Below are 21,369 nucleotides of genomic sequence, written 5' to 3'. Positions count from 1 at the left end.
TCAGTCATTTCACCACAACCCTTGTGTTCCTGTCGAATTCAAGAACAGTATATTCTTCTAACTATTTCTCACCTTTTCATCACTGCTTACAGATAGTGAAGTTCAAGATAAACAGCAAGCTGTGTAATAACGAAAAATAATAACGTTCATTTCTAATCACCTGAAAGATCTTCTTCTCCGCTCCTCTCTGTTTGATATATTCCTTAGGCAGAAACTCCTTCAAGCTGAATGAAATCAAAGTGTAGAGATGAGTGACAAAATTCTACAAAACAGGCATCGCAGTTATACAACACGCATATCATATTCAAAAGCATTCAAGCGATTTTCATATGAGGTTAATTTCATGGGGTAATTAAAACATTGAGATTTAACAATAATTTCTTGGCTCTTAAATTACGCATATATTTTTACTGCATCGTATATTGTAGCAATGAAAAAAAATGAAATCAAAGACCACCAAAAATTTTCAGTTTCTTTGGATTTACTAGTTAAATGTCAATATATTTTTTATTCTATGTAGGCACAGCTTATCTCAGCTGTCATTGTATATAGCAGGGGTGCCCAAACCTTTTCTTATAAAGCGCCAAAACACAAACTTCATTGAGGGTTGTGGGCCGAAGATAAATATAGCAAACTGTATACCATTAAAGTTGTCATGAGTGATTTCCTAATTTATTTTCCTAATATTTAAAACTTGAAAACATTACTTTATATGAACTAATGCAGTATAATTTAAAATAATATAGACATATTATGAACATATTACACTAAAAACCAAAAAAGCTCCCATTTTTTACACAATGCCGAATACACAAGTTGAGCTTTTGCCTTAATTTTCCACAATGTTTTGTGCATTGTACTCTATTCATCGAGAGACAGTATTTACTTTTTTGAATTTGATTAATTTACAACATTTAATTGAAACATTTAATTTCAGTTTGCTTTTTTTATAGCTCAACTCAACAATAAAACAAACAAACAAAAATGGTTATGTTAAATTCAAAATGATGATCACTGTTAAAGGCATTCTTCTCAATGCTCCCCATCATTCTCCTCTTCTCAATTGGAATGGTGGGCCAAATCAAGTGTTACCATGGGCCAACTTTGGCCCGCAGGCCCTAGTTTGGACATCTCTCTTATATAGGCTTATAAACAGCAAGCTATAATAAACCGAAAAATTAAAACATAAAAATTAAGAAAGAATAAAAAATCTAGGATAAGAAAAGATTTTCTAAGCACATTTGGTCATTTCTAACAAATTTCAGGTCAATTCCATGACTTGATAACCAGGGCTAGAAATTAACTCACGAAAAGACAATCACATGCACGCGGTTAACGTTAGGCCAATTAATAATCTGTTCAAAGAATGTTTAAAGCGAAAGCAACTGCTGCTTTGAAAAAGATATATTTTAAAGAAATCTGGAGCTCTTGAAAGCTTCTTTCTTTATCGCTTTTTGTCCTATTTCAACCGATTTTAACCGATCGCACCAGGAAACGGGAGCATGCCCACTTTATAAACAGTCGCGCGCATCCCAACACCTGTGTGCGAGTGATCATCCTCTCATTCTGTATTTGTCTGCCTTCTTTGCTCGAGTGAACACAATTATTTTTGTCAGCCGTGCTGCTTTTTTTTAAGACCACATTTTCTCACACCCTGCTTTTAAGAAAACTGCAATAAAAAATTAAAACTTTCAACCGGCCAGAGTCGGCAGGTGTTAAGCCTCGTTTATACTGGATGCGCTCGATTTCGGCCGGTGGAACGCACAATTTTTTTTGAGACTTGAGCAAACAGTTGAATATGAAACACTTTGAAGAGATTTTGTCTGAAACAGTACGGCTGTACAGACATTTATATGATCTGTGATAATAGAGATAACCAGATGATCATTAATTCTTGGCTAGAAATTGGAACAGCTTTGGGAAAGGTAGAATGTTTTTGGTAAAGGTTTGGAGGCCATGCCAAAAGTGGAGAGCCAGGTACACAATTACAAAAATACGTTTTTCCACTATTCAAAGGTTTTACACTGATGTATAAATCACAATTTTGATTTGAATTCCAGGCGAAAGTATAAATCTAGCTTTTCTGTCAAGACCTGATAACAACCCTCTAAATCTCAAGGTTTTGGGATCCCTGTATAAACGTCTGATATCATTTCCTCCAAATTTGAAAAGAAATATTGTCATTTATGGGTTTTTATTTTCCAGAAAATGACAATAGGTCAGAATTACTAATGTTTCAGTTGTTGTGGTTAAAAACATCTGGCTTATTCCAACAAATATTGATTGTGTAACAGTTTTGGAGTTAAAACATTGTAAGTGTGTAGTCTAAAAATTTATATAATCATGCCAACTTTTTGTTATAAATAAAAGTCACTTGTCATTTATAGAATAAAACAAAAATGACATTTAACTCAAATCACATAACCATAAATTGCAAATACAGAAAATCTGAGAATTTTCAATCTGTCCTTTGATTCTTTCCATCACTCTACAACCGAAAGCTCTGAATGAATGATGTCTTACTCCAGAAATCCAGTCTTGTGTTTATGTTCAATATGAGGACCGAACTGGATCTGCGTTTGAATTCCCCCAAACTCACAAGCCTTGTCAAACGACACCGGATGAGAACCGTTCAGAATGTCATCACGTGCCTGGAAAAACATGCAAACAGACTTTTACTACCAATCCACAGAAATGCAACTCAATCCAGATCAGCAACTGACAGAAGAAGAGCTGATATAAAGAAAACAGGGACTGCATTACTTAACAGATCGATACAATGTGTACATCAGCATGTTAGTGCTGCACTCAGAAAGGCTTTTAGGCGCAAGTGTCAATAAGAGATTTACAGCATTTTAACCTCTATATTGAACTGACATGAAAAGACCTATGGAAACAGATCATTAAGGTCAACAAATGCTGGATGAGCATTATGGCTTTTGCTATGATAAACAAAGTGGCACAAGGAAAGTTTGACCTGCACGTAGAGCAGATTGAGCTGCACAGGATCTCGCGAGTCCACGTTTTGATCGGAGTAGAAGAACTTTCGTCTCAAAAGTAACGTTTCACTTTCTTCGACTCCCTGTTCCCTAAATGTACGGCCATGATCCAACCAATTCACTGTGAAAAAGAGAAAAACAAAAACAACCAGTTTATGCACAAAAGCTTACTTGTATAGCAAAATAAGTCTGGTGTTCAAAAGAGCTATTAATGTTCTTGAAAGTTGCTTAAGCTCAGAAAACATACACTTGATATATTGTTTTGATTGATACAGTTTGATAATTTTTTTGCATTACAATCAAATCAAGTTAAAGTTACAATCAAATAGAAGTTATTATATATAAACAGAGTTAACCTACAGTTTTATAGCGTAAAAATTGCAGGCTTTCACACAATTAATTTATGTTGCTACAACACAAATTGATTAAGTTAACTTAACACTTTCAACAAATTTATGTGGATTGAACATAAAAAAAAAGTTACCCCAATAACATATCATAAATTGTGTTGTTTCAGCTTATTTTAAATAAGGAGTTTGAACAAGCAAGAAATATATTTTTTGAGTGTAGGTGAGATCTACACTGTAAAAAGCGATTAGTTACTTAAAACGAGTAAACCAATTGTTTTAAAAGAAACAAGTTGACTTTACAAAAATGGTGCAAGTAAACCCTTTGTAACTTGGAACTGTTAAGTTGACTTAATTTTTATTATTAAACAAATTACATTCACTTTAAAATAAAAGTAAACTAATATTTTTTTTAATACATCTTTATTAAATTAGTTCGTTTTTTCCAGCTTTTCTGCATCTAGCAATAGACAGTAACTAAAATCCAGAGTCTAGCCTGTCTTCTAAATACAATACAGGCTGTAGATTTTTTTAGACTTACTGAAGCACCAAATATGTAATATTGTAATAATTGCAGTATATATTTGAAAACAGCTAAAATAGTCTAACACTGCAAAAAAGGATTAATTGACTTTAAAAAAGTGAGTACAATAAGCATAATTATATAAATTAAGTCAGCTTACAGTTTCAAGTTACAATGGGTTTATTTTTTTAAAGTCAACTTGTTGCTTTTAAGGCAATAGTTTACTCTGTTTAAGCAATCACTTTTTACAGTTTATGTGTACATGTTTAATGAATATAATGTGTTTCATGAAATATTTATATTTTGACTTTTCATTGTGGAGTATTATTACAATTTATATAGTTTTAATGTAATTATACAATCATATTTATATAGCAATGGAAAAAATAAGGATTTGAACATGTTAATTTTATCTGTATTTAGATTTTGCGGAGTTTTGAAACTGCATTTCAATATTTGATTTTGTCTTGTTTCTAGTCAAAAAAAAAAATAATTATATATATATATATATAAATAAAATCATAAAATAAAAAGCATTTTCTAGACAAGCCAAATATAGTCATGTTTTCAGAAATAATGTAAAAATTAAGTGTTTTTTTCTTGAAAAATACAATAATGGTCAAACAATCAGCCAGTGGGGTGAGCAAAAGAATCTCATTTCAAAGCAAATATAAGAAACAAAAGACAAAAACTCTAAGGACTCTTAAAAACTCTTTTGCAGTGTGATAACAAGTGTTCAAAAATTTTACTTTTAGAATGATGTCATTTAGATCATTTTAAAATGTCTTTTAGATATTTACATTAATTTCTAGACAACACCAATGCTTAAGCTTTAAACGAGTTAGGAAATCAATATTTGGTTAAATAATTCAATTTTTTAACTAAATAACTAAAATATTAGCTATTTTAACCAGCAGTCATTATCGGTTTTAAAAAAATTCTAAAATTACAATATTTTTTCTTATATAAACTTTAGAACATAAGGCATCAGTTGACAAACATTACCACTTTACCCAAACACTGAATTTTCAAGTGTTCTCTTAATTTTTCGACCCTGTAAAGATGTATACATATATAACATTGTTTTGCATTATAAACATCTCAGCTGGCAGCTAGTTTGATTAATTAATTAATTCAATGAAAGTTTGTTCTTAACAAATCATTAAATATCGATTTCTTAAAATAAACAAATTTTACACCCCACACTTTTGATCGGTAAATGTATGGACAAAGATGCAGAGGGAGACAAAACAAAATGAAAAAATTACTAACAGAAAGAAAAGATGAAACAACTCTGAGTAAGTTTGTTAGTAAGTGTAAAGTTTAGTTCAACATGTCTATCTGTTTACTGTACAGTGGCTGTGTTGTTACCTACAGTCATCATCTGTGTGCAGTTTGGCTTTGAGCTTCTCCATCTTCCTCTCCTCTCTCAGCAGAGTTCTGTCTTTCTTCAGTGTGCCCGTCCCTTCATCTTTCTTCTCCTCCACAGTTTCCTGAATGAGAGAGTACTCTTCATAGTTGGTGATTCCTGGAACCACAAAGGAGACATGGTTATAAAGCTATGGTTATGCACTATGGTTTGTGTATGTGTATATAACAGCAGAATCAATACCACAATCAAAAGTCACTCTTTTTTCATGTTTTAGGGGGCTATTAATGTCACAAAAACCTGAATTCAATATCTCTAAAAAATAAATAAATAAATAAAAATAAAGTCATTTACTCCTGGGATCAGGATTAATTCAGAATTCATTATAATATGCTGAATTGCTGCATTTACTATTATTAAAATCTGAACAATGAATTATTGAGAATTTGATTGTTGAAAATGTAATTATTTAAGGATTAGAAAAAATAAAATTTATTAGAAATATAATTGTTTTTATGAAATTAGGAATCTCTTTGACACTTTTGGAAAGTCCGATGCATAATTGGAAAAATGAAAAAATAAAAATGTACATCTTTGGACAGTAGTATATTTGTAAAAACATATTTCTCTTGTGTGCACCTAAAGGGCTAAAGTGACAGAGCATCACTGACCTATTCTGCTGCAGATGGTGACCAGCAGCTCGCCAACAGTTTTAGAATCGTCCACCATGATGGTCTTCACAGCTCCGTCCAGCATTTTTACCTTCTGAGGCCTCTGTTTTTTCTTATACTCCAATATGTCCTGAGAGACAGAGAAACAGGGACTACACTGACATTTTCTGAGAGTAGTTTTGGATTCAGTCTGAGGCAAATTCTGTCAAATTTTTTTTGTTTTACGACTGACAAGATTTTTTTATCTTCCAAAAATGTTAATATTAGTTAAATGAACGCTACATGTTTTATTATTATTATTTTTATTTTAAAAGGGCTCATTTTACAAGCATCTTAGAGTTAAACAGTTGACTTGAACCCATTTTAAATCCATTCAGCTGATTTTTTTGTTCTGGTGGGCTCACTTTTAGCTTAGCTTAGCTTAGCATAATAAACTGAAACAAAGTTGACCATTAGCATTTGGTTAAAGTTTTCAAAAAAAGTATTTTGATCATTTTTGAGTGTTAATTTAAAGGGATAGTTCCCCCCCCCCCAAAAAAAAAAAAATAATAATAATAATAATTCTAACATGATTTACCCATCCTCCACTTTCCAAATCAGTTTCTTTCTTCTATTGAACGTAAATGAATTTTTTTCCAGCTTGTCAAAAACAACTAGCCTTTAAAATAGCTTATAAATCTCTCATATAAATAACTATCACTGTTTATCACACTAGTGTGTGTTGGCAAATATGATGTGAATTTGCTTCTATTTTGTACAAAATAGTTTAAAAAGGGCACGTGTAAGGTGCTTCTGTTCTCAAGAATCAAATCTGTGCAGAATAACAGAAACAAATGGCTAGAACTGTTTAAACGTATGCAATGAAGACATTCAAAATTACCATACAAATAGATTTAAGAAGCAAGCCCACAGCAATTCATTATGCAAATTATATGATAACATCATTAATGCAGGTTGCATTTTAAATGCTGATCATTCTTCAAACGAAATTCAAAGGAAGACTTCAGAAACTAGACGGCAACAACCACGGCTGAAGTTATCTACAAAAACAAAGCCGTTTGTGTTCAATCAGCTGTAAAACTGCAAAAACGAGCCCTAACCAGAATGTTTGAAGAATATAAATTGGTTGCTTCCCTGTACACGGTGTGAATGTGAATGCTTTTGAGAGATAAACAAGAGCAAAACAGAAAAATGTCAAACTTTTCCATGCAAACACAAAAATTATTCTAGCAAGACATGCTTTTGAAAGCTGGACGTGTTTGTGTGAGCTTTTATGAGGACACAAAATTGTATGATGACACAGATATGACCTTATTGAAATCTATTATGGTGTTTTTTTCATAATACAGCACAATAGCTGGCTGTCCTCGTAATTCAAAGCACTTAAATCATACTTAATTTTGGTGAAGGTAGAGTAAGGCCATATAATAAATAGTTTTACAGTATAAAATACATTACACCTTTGCAGAGTCCCTGTAAACTATATATACACAAGTATGTGTACACATGGTTTTATATTCAGTTCAACTCCAGTTTACTTGCTTCATAAAAAGTACACATCATTCCATTACAGTAAAAATGAAAGAAGTTGTGTAAGGAGTTGAAAAGTAAATGTATTTAATATGCAGTTTTAGAGTATACAGTATCTTTCCAAAAGAATGTTCAGTGAAGCGTGTTTGTGTATTAGTGTTTGTTTTTATCCCAGTGGGGACTTGCACTTGAATGCATCTAAATGGATGCTCATAAATCATACAGAATAAATCATTTTGAAAATGTAAAAATGCAGATTGCAACCTGTGAGAGTTGAGTTTACGTAGGGGGACAGAAATACACTTTTTGCACAGTATAAAAATCATTATATTTATAGAGAACCCCCACCAGGGGTGTGTGTCTCCTTTACGAGAGTTTGCCATTGTGTGTGTGTTTGTGTGTGCGTGTGTTTATGTGTGTACATGTGTATACTATTAACTATCTGTAGATGCGTGTAACACGAGAAGCGCATGTGTGCGGGATCGATTTTTCTTTTTCTCTGATGCCCAGATTTAAGTATTTTCTGTAGTGACGCTGCTGACAGAAGAAAAAAGCACAAGATGTGGGATGCGACATGTGTGAGCCTTGATTGATTTTTCTGCTTCTACACGATTTAGGCGAGCTCTCCTGTATTTTTTAATTCAACGTGTTATACGCCGTCTTTCACGTATATTCCAATATGGCTATGCAAGTAACATGAATCGTTTACATATCTTTTATGACTTCATTATCTGAGATGTAAAATGCATGGAAAAGCTGCCTATATAGAAACACTGCCGTCACACACACATAAAGAGAAGCTGCACGTGCTGGTGAAGTGTGTGTGTGTGTGTGTGTATATAGCAGTTTGACTGATAAATATGAATTTGTAGTCACGTCGTCAGCGGTAGCGAACATCATTTCCCGTTGTTTACATCTTTGCTACAACATACCATTAAGGCTAGACACTGTACATGTCATAATCAATTCTAACAAATAAAAACACTTACAGGTCGTGGCTCAGAGTTCACAGTGTCTGCTTGTTGTAGCTGCTCCATCTTTGAGCAGATTTTAACCAAATCCAGCACTGAACAGGGAGAGATTCTGGAAGCTGTGTTTTGTCAAATCATGCTTGCTATGTATTTTATAATTCTCTAGAACATAATTAATATTGAACTGTAAGCACTTCTGTCTTTGTGTTGTGTCCTTTGGAAGCCCAAATACAAAAACAGAGAAGCTCTGTGGAAATAGCAGGATGGCATTTTCTCCCTCTGCTGTAACGTTCCTGGCCACGCCCCTTAGCTGCGCATTGTGTGTGCGCGGTAAAAGAACGTTTGTGATCTCACAGGCCGGGAAGTATTTTTTGTAGTCTCCAAAATTCATTGTAGTCTTTGCCAAGCTAACTCTGTAAAAACCAAGGTCTCCTTTTGCATTGAACTTTGAACATTTTAAATTCAGAGAGGCTGTTTATGCTCACACAGCTACATTACACATCAACTAAAGTTTAAAATATGATGTGGACCACCTCTTTGATGGTTTAAAAAAAAAATCCTTCCAAGTTTAAATGTTGGAGCGTTCTAAAGGAAAAGGTTATAGGGAGGATGACTGGGAATGAAATACAACCAGGAACTATGCTTTTAACTACAGCTCCAGAGGTGTAGTAACAAGAGTACAAGTTTGTGATGCAGTTTGCGAATGTTCATTGAAACGACAGGTTTGAGAAACGGCAAATCAATGAACTATGTTTGTAACGACGCAACTTGCAGCTTTAGTTGGCAAACGATGGTTTACGGAAACACACCCCAGAAAAGCAAAACATATTCGCTTATGCATGCGTGTCTGTGTGTGTGTGTGTGTGTGTGTGTGTATGTATGCATGCATGCATGCATATATATATATATATACACACACACATACACACACACACACACACACACACACACACACACACACACACACACACACACACACACACACACACACACACACACACACACACACACACACACACACACACACACACACACACACACACACACACACACACACACACACACACAGTATATGAATGAATGAATGAATGAATGAATGAATGAATGAATGAAGAAGAGGTTTTTTGATAAACAAAAAAAACAAGCTCCTGATGAAAACATCATTTAACGCTTCTTAATTTATACCACACATTTTTTTATACCTTCCTGAAAACAAGCATCTGCTTTTCTCTTTATACGCGCGCACACACGCACACACACACACACGCACACACACACGCGCGCACACACACACACACACGTACACACACGCACACACACACGCACACACGCACGCGAGCACAGGGACTTAACAAACACAAACAAAAACCACATGCGGCAATGACAAATGTCTTTAATAACATCAGTGTAGTTTGTCTCGGTTAAGTGACAACGCATGCACGCACGCACTGATTATAAAAAATAACCAAAAGCAGTTTAGACCCCTTCTCACCCTTCAGTATAAAAAAATTAAAAAACATGTCACAAAACAAAGACAACAGTGCAAAGCCATGACACAGAACATTTGACAGGAGCTTGTAAAACAAATGATCAAAGCGCTTACTCCATTTCTCAGCATGTAATAATCCAGCGTCCGGCCTCCTTCTAGCCAGATGCCTTTCCTAGGGTCTTCGTCTGACAGAAACAGCCCATATTCTGAAGCTGAGGAAAAACAACACACGCCATTAGAACTTAGTCAAACAAACTGAGATTTATACTCAGTCTGAATATAGTATAGAATCAAGAAGGCGTGATGACAAACCTTGTCCTGTCTGGGCTTCTGGAACCCTCTCTCTGATGACCCGGCATGCGTCATATACAGCCGTTGAGGGCTCAAACTGCATGGTCTTCACCACATTACACTGCCTCACACAGATCTTCAGAGACAGCGCCACCATCCTGACGGCTTAAGGGTCACCAACAACTCTGCACCTGTGAGAAACAGACAGAGTGTTAGAGATAGGCTGATTTTAAGATTTAAATCAACATTCACAAAAATGATGTTGAAGACTTTGATTGTTAGCTACTACAAATACATTCATTTTTGATTGTCGGCAATTAGTTTCCTCTATGCAATATAATAATTTAGAAAAAGGCAAAAAAAAAAAAGTAATATAGTAAAACAGAAATGTATCATAAGTAAAAAAATATGCTAAATATTATTACACCATTAAAAAATGGTCATGATTTGAATGGCCATTTAAAAAAATAATCCTTTAGTTAGTTTCGTTAATGTATATGGTGAATACCCATGAATTCACTTTCCCAGAATTTAGTTTCTATTTTTTTCAACACAGTTTGTAATATTTTAATGAAAGAGTTAATTGTCTGATGATTATGTACTTTTATAATCATTGCAGCTTTTTTTTTACCGTAAATGTTTTTTTTTTCAGTGTACAGATTAAAATGACAGTTTTGCATTTGAATATAGTCACACTTTACTGAATTTTTATCAATCATTACTCCAATGTCTTTGTTTCAGAATTATTTTATTGTGTATGGCCATATACCTAAAGCACTGAGGGGCCTCCCCACTCCACCACTAGTGGGCAGCTTCCTCTTGGAAGATGCGATGGCAGAAACAGGACAATGGCGTCAGTGCGCTCACCACACACCAGCTACAGGTGATATGGAGAGATAGTGATAAAGACAATTCGGTAGATGGGGATGACTTGGTGAGAGCCGATAGTGGGAATTTGGCCAGGACACCAGGGTTACACCCCTACTCTTTACGAGAAGTGCCATAGGATTTTTAATGATCACAAAGAGTCAGGACTTTGGTTTAACCTCTTATCCGAAAGACGGCACTCACTGACAGAATAGTGTCCCCTTCACTGTACTGGGGCATCAGGACTCACACAGGCCCCAAAATGAGCACCCCCCTCTAGCCTTGCTAACACCACTTCCAACAGCAACCTGGTTTTCCCATGTGGTCTACCATCCAGGGACTAACCAGGCTCAGGCCTGCTTAGCTTCAGTGAGTAACCGCTCTTGGGCTGCAGGGTGATATGGCTGTGGCATAGATTTCATTTAAAATAATAATATTTATAAGATATCAAATTTTATGTTTTTGTAACTTTATAAAAGTCGACATATTCCAAAGTCACTTTTGATTAATGTACATTTGTTGAATAAAAAGTATGGTAAATAAAAAGTATGGTAATTTGCTGATAACAATGTAACAAAAGTACAGCATTTATTTAACATACATTTAGCATCCAATGCATATATTGGCTCTAACTTTTGAATTTACTCATTATAAATAAAGTATTTAATTGAATTTAATAGTTGTATGAATTTAATAGTTGACAGAACAATAAACAAAATTACAATTGACATCTTTATTCATAAAAGAAACACCTTCCCGAAAAGGGTGCTGCAAATAAAGAGAGTACAAATCTTCAACATGACCTACTGTATACCGCACTCAATACACAAAACTCTCCAACTCTGAAAAAGAATGTTATTTTGCCCCATTACAAACTCTGATGTGTGACAATAATGATACAAATTCAACTGAATAGTTTTGGTAATCTAATACACATGTAATCTATCTGTACAGCTCGTTTTCCTGTTTGAATTTCTGTTATTAAAAAGGTATCTGGATTCTGTCCCCCGGCCTCTCTTTCTTTCACACACACGCGCACACGCACACGCACACACTGTTAACACCTGAACTCTCCGTCAGCTGTCTTTACTCTTCAGCACTATACAAACTGCAAATTAATGAAACACTGACTATTACATTGTGTCTTTTGTTAAGTTTAAACACACACACACACACACACACACACACACAAATACACACACACAAACACACGCACGCACACACACACACGCACACACACACACACACACACACACACACACACACACACACACACACACACACACACACACAAACAGAGAAAGAGAGAGAGAGCTAGAGAGAGAGAGAGCTAGAGAGAGAGAGAGAAACAGAGGATAGCGTTTCAATCAAAAGGTCCAAGCTGCTTTGCTGAAATAAAATAAGAAAGTCTCTCCACTACTTCACAATCAGCATGGAACTCACAAGCAAGACACAGAAGCAGAATGATTGCTTAAAGACCGTGTATTTGACAGCATTCAGTGAATCTTTATTCTGCAAGAGTCTCTGTGGGGATGGAGGATGCCCTTGTACACAGTTGGCACACTGAACACTGGCATTTAACAGTGTGATTGGACCAAGTATGTCAGGGACAAGCTGTAGAGCTTTGAGACTGATAAATATAGATGGGGAAATGCATTGTTGGTTACGCAATAATCATAACACAATATCTGATTCAACTTGGTGTTAGCGGTGTGACCAAAAAAACTCATGAATAGACATTTATATAGAGGTATAGACACTTACAATAAACAAATGACCAAAGCACATTTAATACAAAAAGTAATGACAAATACAAATTTACAATCAAAAACAGTGGTATTCTATTGTGGCCGAGAGAGCTTAACGCACTGCAATTTAAGAAAGCACAAGCAATTACAAAAAACAAAAAAGTGAAGAACGGAAGGTTGTCGTGGACAAAAGTGAAGAGGGTTGGAGAGTCGGGGAAGAAAGTGAAAGTGGACAGTGGATTGGGGAGAAAGGTGGTTGAAGAGGGGGATTGGTAAAATCAGGTGCTGGATCAGATTTCAGAGGTGCCGGATCCGGTGTGTTCCGGCACATATTAAGCTCTGGTCAAATCACAAACATCTTAAGAGACACGCAGCAATTGGTCAAAATACAAACAACTTAAGCAACTTAAACAGCAATTACTCACGACACTTGGGAATATCCACGCAACACAATGAAAACGTTTCAAGGGGACGAAACACCATGACGGACCCTGCTGAGATATGGATGTTAGTATGTCGTGTTATCAGGATATTAAAATAAATCAAAACAACTCACCTTTCAAAGATTACCAATCACTTCACTGAGCAACAGTCACGGCATAACACATCCATATCTCAGCAGGGTCTGTCATGGTTTTAGGTCTCCATGAAACATTTCCGTTGTGTTACGTGGATATTTTTAAGTGTCGTGACTAATTGCTGCATGTTTCTTTAGTTGTTGGTGTTGTGACCAATTGCTGCGCGTTTCTTCAGTTGTTTGTGTTGTGAGAATTTGCAAGAGGTGTGCTGTCAAATTGATGAAGATTGTTTCTTTATTTGCTGGCGTTTTTTGCCAAAAAAATAAATAAAAAATGCTCCACAACTAGCAAACACTATTTGTATACACTTTTCAAAATAGCTTCAAAATTAATCCAATAAAAGTTATTAAATGAGCTATTAAAATATTGGTTATAAATAGAGTTTTGTTAAAAAGATTTATTGAGATAGATTATCTGTAATTGGTGGGCGTTGGCCCGTTTGGGTAGCTTTACATGGACATAGGAAAATTAGAACCGGTTTATAACCTACAAGATAATATTTCAGTGCATTTATGACCTTTTTTATGCAAGAACTCACGGAAACCCTGTAAGCACTGGCCTCAACCAGTGCCATGAGCTTGGATGTGCATAACATGCAATCTTGCTTTTGCTATAGTGTTTCAGAAGTAACACACATTACAACAAAAACAAAAAAAACAACCTCAATTTCAGACTGGAGACCTGAGTGGAAATTCAGCCCGTTGCTAAGTGCAAAACAACACAGTTTGATCATGAATATACTATCACAACCACTTTCTTTGCATGTTCCCACACAGACATCTGCATTCAATGTTTCCGAAGCACACAGAACCACAAGCAGTGTCTGTAGCAGCCCACCGGTGGCTCTAGAGAGCCCTCGAAATCAAAACTCTCCAGAGAATCTTCCATTTATAGACCTTCAACAGGATCACATGCTGCATTCAGGTTATAGCAGACCAAGCTAATGGCTGACAACTAACGCAGGTTCCTGCGGTAATGAAACGCACACATGCAGCCAGTCAATTAACACAACCTTTTATTTTCACTGCCACATATCAGAGAGACTGTAGCAGCTAGATTCGCCCACAGAGTCAGAAAAGTCATGTAGACTCAGTTCCAGACGTGACTCATGCTTGTCTGTCACCAGTGTTACTACTGCAACTGCGGGAGACTGAAATATGATTACGCTGCTAAACCCAGCACTCCACAAAGTTTCAAGTTCACTTAAAAACTCCTAAAAGAGGCCAAGATAGTTAAAGATTCTTGACACATCGCAAAATCAGTTTATTTCGATTTTAATTAGCTTCTGCTTTTTTATACAATAATAATTTCATTCATATTTTGAATTAGCTTTTATTTTTTTAGATTTTGGTTTAGTTTTTAGTCACTTTGTTTGACTTAGGTTATTTATTTTATTTTAAAATTGTCAATTTTAATAATGAATGATTTTACAGGGCTGGAAATTAACCTTTTTGCTTTGTAGCATTGGTGCTCCCAACTTTAAAAAGTTAGGAGCACCAGCCAAAATTTTGTCACACCCACCAATTATAAGCACTGTTACTAAAAGTTTTAATGTTATATTAACCAATTTACTGTATTTGAAATCAACACTAAACAATCAAACAAAACGACATCTGCATGCGCCCACCGGCCCTGCGCACACTGCTTGACAGAATAAACTTTGTTAACAATAATTACTTTGCTGTTCCCACTGGTGCTGTGTAATATTGCAGAGATAATATTGACATAATTCCTTATTATTTGCATACGTCATCTTAATAGCAATACCGTTTTTTTTCATGAGCTGCAATATTAGTTTTATCTTAATGAATGCAAGTCCTATTGTGATGGTGTACGTGGTGTTACGTTTTACATTTAGCTGCCACCTGCACTGCTGACAGCATCCTGATGATTAAATGAAGGATTAAACAGAACCTCTCGCACTTAAAAGGTGTAGATTTGGCGAACGCTGTTACCTGCAAACTCCGTCACACCGACTTTACAATGAATGCTTTAGTCATTTTCATAGCAAACTTTAAACACCGGAAGTCTTTTATCCACTCTTCGAAAAGTGTAAATGCTGTATTGACATTCAGCACATAATCACTGATCAGATGTACCATTATTTGAAACTTATATGATTTCTAAAACATAATCTGTCAGTGTTGTTTTCATTCTCTCATCTTCAGTGCTTTACATGTTCGCGGTTGTAGCTCTCCCTGTCATCTAAAGAAAGGCATGGACTGAGTGATTAACAGCTGATATTAACCAATCCGTTTGCATTCAGTGCTAAAGCAGTGGACCAATCAAAAGAGCTTGAAGGCGGAGCAAGCATTGCCCGCTTTGTTTACTGCAGCAAGTTGACATGACAACTGTTTTAAACTATTCATGCCCGCTGCATTTAGCATCTCAGGTGCTAAGATGCAGTCTGCGTGAATGTCTCATAAATCTGCGTGTGCGGTGAACATTTTGCAGTGAAAACCGGTCGCACGGCACCAATTTTATGCAATAGCACAAATGCTTCCAAATATATTTTGAGGTCGCATAGATAAAATTTGGGGGTCATATACGACCAACACGATCGCAATTTCGAGCCCTGTTTTAGAAATTCAACTTTGAGTCTCGGTTTTTAAGACAAAATTTTTGAATCTAATATTTGAAATAATTCATCTTGTCTTAATTTGAATCACCAAAGGCCATACAGTTTCACATTTTTTTAGCAATAACACTGCTACACAATAATGCAAGCTTTTAATTTTAAGCTTTCAAATGTTTTAGACTGACAGAACATTTTGCTTCAAAATGTACTGCGTTTACAGTTTTTTAGTTTACGTTAATCATTGATGTTGACATTAAAGAGCCCCATATTATGGGTTTTTGAAAATGAGCTTCCATGCAGTGTGTAACAGCGCTAAGTGAATGAAACATCCAGCTGAGGTTTTAATCTGAAAGTGTACAGTGTTTAAAACTATTGATTCTTTGGCAAAATAGTTGACTCAGAGTCAGATAAATTAATTGTGTAGGGTTCGGATCTTTTTTCTGAAAAGGTTGATGTCGATACGGTACATCACCAAATAAGAAGTGCCAGATCAGGTAAGACATGAACGTGCCTTTCCCTTCAGACACTAGCAGAGAATCACGAGACTGATTATGACACGAAGATGATGATCACTGACAGGTGGAGATTTGGCTGTGGGGAATAAACGGCTAAAGTTAATTTTCACAACAATACCAGAGTATAGCCAACCATCTGCGGTGCTTATTGCTGACATTTTTCTGATGATTGATACAATAACCTACGCTGCAAAGCAGCCGTTTACTATTAGAGGAAGGTGCAGCAGAGACTAAGTTTGAGAATGTCAGACTTTGACATGGACTTTATCAGTTACTGTTACAGTTCATATGGACCAGTTTCTTTCTCCGGATCATAACATGCAAGTGGGGGTGTCAAAATTAATTGTTTTTTCAGTGCACCGCAATGCAGACGCGGACAATTCAGTATTGGTTCAGTAATAATCATAACCATTTATTATTTACTGACGTCATTCATCTCATTTGCACTACGTCTCCCTGGCTTACTAGGGCAAGGTAGGAGAGCGCAAGAATTTACAACGCTCAAACTACTTAAATTGCAAAAGCTGTGCACAATTTCACTGCGTTTGTGTTGGACAGTCTTTCACTGACACTTACAGCAGAAGCCCCTATTTCACTGCGATTGAGAGTACTCCTTTTCACTTTCTCTCTCTCTTTCTCTCTCTCACAGTGGCACATTTGACCTGCTGGCATGACTTTTCTTCTCCTCTCTGCTGTTACAGCGATACTTCTGGATACAGACACAAGCGTGGGTCTGCAGATTTTTCTCCACCTCATCTATTATCGATCAGCTGTAATCGCCGCTGCCGTTTATCAGTGTTTATCATCGGTGAACAGCGCCAGAGCGTTAGAGCCAATCATTGCCCTTTCTGTTGAGCGCATGACCAATCATAGGGGTGTAAGAATGAACTCCCTAGACAGGACTCAGAAAGCTAGGGGGATATTTATATTTGTTTACTTACCATGATATCGAATTGAACCAAATTGATGGCATGATAATAGTCACTGAACCGTGAGACCACTGTAGGTTCATACCTCTACTTGTAAGCGTAATCAAAATTGTTGCATATTTTGTGTAGTTTACAAAATATGTATTTAATTTTCTGTTGTAACTTATAATCGCTTCACGCGGCTTGTAATCATTCATCTATTATAGAGTAGATTAGTGCTTGTACTGCTTCTCTTAGGTTAAATCTGTATGGGCCATGCACATATTGTGTCTAAAACCACGTTGAAAACATGATGTGTGCCTCTTCCTTTAGCAATTTAAATGTGTTTCTGAACTTGCGATCCTCTGCTGTTTGCCTTTGCTAAGGCCAACATCAGCAGTTCCTACACAAGCGCAGGGCAGTCAATTTTCAAAATAGTTCAATTTTTGCCAGTGTGGATTAATACTGAATGCGTGTTGTTGTTATTACTTGGGGTTAGGGTTAAGAGTAAAGTAATATGCTGGTGCATTGCTTTACTGCATTCCTGCATTAGGCTCACACATATCCTCTGTACTATTGTAGGGAGATTCTATCTCGCTCTGAACTCAGTCGACCAATCACAACAGACTGGGTCATCGGACCAATCAGCGCAGGTTAGCCTCACACAAAGGAGGGGTTTGAGAACAAATGAATCGCTGAACAAATCATATGGGAGTCGTTGAGATTATTAGGTATAAAAAAAATGCATATTAAGACATAAGAAATTATAAGAAAGTGTTTTTTGACCTTGAATACACATCAGCCTGTTGTTGGAGACCCCCCACACCAAAATATGACATTTTATAATGCAAAACAGGGGCTCTTTAATAACAGTCCCTTTAATAAGACTAATGCAAAATGATGTCCTATAAAAGAATAACACTTTGGGTTTGGTGGTGATGAAGGATCGGCTACTGATGGGACAGTTTTGGATACACAACAAAATAAGCTGGTAAACATTTTACAGCAAATGACAGACACAATTTTTATTATCATGATTCTAAACCTCTAAAAATGATGTAGAGTGGTGGTCTTACCGTAAATTTGAGGTGTATGCAACTCTGAAGCACTGCAGTTCTTTACAGCTATAGAGACAGAAAGAAAGACTCATAAACAGACAAGCAAATAAAAAATATATAACAGTTAATTAATGCTAATCAAAAATATTAGTTTAATAAAAGTAAACCAACACTGTAAATAATGCTATGTTCCACACAATTCTTTTATAGCAAATCCATTAGGTTTACTTATTTTATTATTTTTTTATAAGTAAATTGAAAGTCAAACAATTAAATTGAGCCCAATTAAGAATTAAGCAATTAAGCCCAAATGTTTTTCCCATTAGCCATGTTAGGTTAAAGATGTAACAGATGGGCAAGTTTAAAAAGAAAAAGGCAGTTAATTTAAGATGGAAATCCTACCAGTCACGGTGTCTATGAGTGTGTGTCTGTTGTGTGTGTGTATCATAGCCTCATGAGAAATGAATTAAAGCCGCAGTAATTAACCCAGGTCTATCTACTAATGACCTCATGATTGCAGAGCTGAATCAAAGCCAGAGGCCTCTAAACACTCTTAAAAGTCAAGAGCTCACACTGAAATCCTAAATTACCTAACGAGCTTATTAAATAAAAGGTGAAATTAAAGCAAACCAAGTTGAGGCTTACATCAGAGTTTTAACATAAAAAGTCAGCGTCCATAAAAAAAATAGTTGTAGATGAAAAAAAAAGAAGAAAAATCATAAAGCAACAACCACTACTCAATTAAATTTGAATACTATAGGAATACTACTGCATGACTGTTTTCGCCCCAGAATATTAGTCATCAACAACCATATACACACACTTCACCATGACACTGGTGCCCAGAGAGCAGAAACAGATCACAGAGCTGCTGCTGTATTGAGTTGCATTGTGTGTGTGTGTGTGTGTGTGTGTGTGTTGTAAGTGACCTCACTGAGTGGTAGGAACATCTGCTCAACAGCTGCTGCCATTCAACCTCTACAGGGGTCAACAAGAGTCCAGTACAGACCATTGACTCACGCCAACTTCACACTCATAAACGTCATGTTTACTCAATGTCAGATTACTTCAATCAAATGATGTCTACTTCATTACTAAATAGTAGACAAAAAGGGTACTATAAAACAAATAGTAGGCAAAATGAAACTTAATGAGCTTCTACTTCCACCATGTTCAGAAGTGTGCATCTGAGGAGTGGTTTTATGAAAAGCAGAAAAGAAACTGAATTCATTCACATGTGTACAATAACTTAAAATACCGCCAAATGTGCTTCACTTTTACTGAAAAACTGGAGCTAAAAATTTAGATCATGTCATGTTGGGTGAATGCAGTGCGGTATGAAGTGATAAGCCATGCCCTCATGTAAACAAATGGGATGCGAACAAAATGCTGAATTACAAAATATGACCACGATAGCTTAGTGCAGGGGTCGGCAACCCAAAATGTTGAAAGAGCCATATTGGACCAAAAAAAAAACAAAAAACAAATATGTCTTGAGCCGCAAAAAATGCCTTATATAAGCCAAACACATGCTGTATGTATCTATAGTAGCTATATTAGCCTACTATAAAAACGACTAAGTTGGCTACAAATACATAATGAGCCTTCATGATTAAATAGCCACTGAAATCAGGTGGTTGGTGTTTATTTAGATTAGAAGCGAAAGTGGACACGCTGGGTTTTGGGTGCGTGCTTAAACAGACATGTACACATAATAATAATAATAATAAAAATAATATCTAAACATGTCAATATTTGTGGGTTTTCTTCTAAACAACAATTTTTTTCTTAAATGAGCATAAAAAGGAAAGCAATCGAATGTTTCATTATAGATCTTTGCATTTTTAAGAGAAACCTCTGTTATTTAGTGTAATCAAATGAAAAATATAAAAGAGAAAAATCTTCAAAAATCTTCATTCGCTGCTCTGTAATCAGACTTTAAATTATACAGTGAGGAAAAGGTTAAATGACATTTTATATCTTGATTAGATTTCTTTATAACAGCTATTAACAAGTTTATAAGGCTAAACTGTTTGCTGAATTATTTGCAGATTTTTCTAATGTATACTATTTATTCTATTTTTTGTAAATAATAATAATATTAATAATAAACATATTACTGACTGTTTCAACTGTATATTTACATTAAAACAGCTTTAGATTAACATTTAAAAAATGAGTCTTCCACCATGAAATTTATTTTAAACCAAATGCAGAATAATACCATTTTTACAACAAATATCATGATTAAATTATGCTAGTGTAGCAAATTTTTTTTGTAGTTTTCAAGGTTTAACTACAATTACCATGACCTTTGTTTTTATCAGTGGTAAAACAATGCTTAATTTTCATACGTTTGAAGCTAGTTTTTCTTAAAAAGCAGACGTATGCTGAAGTAGGTGGTTTCAGATGCTAATGCAATATGCTAACTAAATTATTGTGAATATTTCTTAAAAACAGAGAGGGTTTTAAGCAACAAACACGAGTGACATAATTCAATTTCATTTTTATGGGTGAATTGTTCCTTTAAATCTCTGAAGACAATAAGCTCTTCGTTGTTTATGCCTAGATGGAAATTTAAAAGCTTCCAAATTAAATTTTTAAACCACAAAATATTGATCATAAATCACCACAGAACAATAACACATATTTCTAAGCATGAAACTCATTTTGATTAAATCATAATTACAAATATTCAAACAATGAACAGAGGCTGGAGGAGACATGGATAAAATTAATATGAGTGAGGGATGCTGGTAAGGCCGGAGTGATGAACATTAGACATGGCCGTCACTGGCATGACTTGAATGTGTAGGCGGTGAAGTTCACATGACCAATGCTGGCAATACATCAGACGCCTTGCCAATGACTCACCATTACTGAAAGACAGAATGAACAACCTCCTGCACATGTCCATACAGGACAAC

At 35.5% G+C, this 21,369-nt stretch overlaps 1 protein-coding gene across 14 annotated transcripts in view; it reads right to left on the bottom strand.

Moving 5' to 3' along the window:
• The window catches only part of tln2a (talin 2a), a 79,173-nt gene that overhangs the window by 42,841 nt on the left and 14,963 nt on the right, over positions 1 to 21,369 (bottom strand). For 10 of the 14 annotated variants that reach the window (NM_201193.2, XM_068222309.2, XM_073906625.1 and 7 more), the window contains 9 exon segments: positions 1 to 29; positions 161 to 224; positions 2,524 to 2,651; positions 2,978 to 3,120; positions 5,245 to 5,397; positions 5,910 to 6,039; positions 10,014 to 10,111; positions 10,212 to 10,381; positions 18,461 to 18,508. The exon segment at positions 1 to 29 is cut by the window's left edge and continues 76 nt beyond it. In NM_201193.2, coding sequence (NP_957487.2) covers positions 1 to 29; positions 161 to 224; positions 2,524 to 2,651; positions 2,978 to 3,120; positions 5,245 to 5,397; positions 5,910 to 6,039; positions 10,014 to 10,111; positions 10,212 to 10,347 — 881 coding nt within the window. In that variant the 5' untranslated portion in view covers positions 10,348 to 10,381; positions 18,461 to 18,508. 14 annotated transcript variants of the gene reach the window in all.

Source organism: Danio rerio, chromosome 7 (assembly GCF_049306965.1).
Source record: "Danio rerio strain Tuebingen ecotype United States chromosome 7, GRCz12tu, whole genome shotgun sequence".
Classification (NCBI taxonomy): Eukaryota; Metazoa; Chordata; class Actinopteri; order Cypriniformes; family Danionidae; genus Danio; species Danio rerio.
This window is presented reverse-complemented; position numbering and strand designations above follow the sequence as displayed.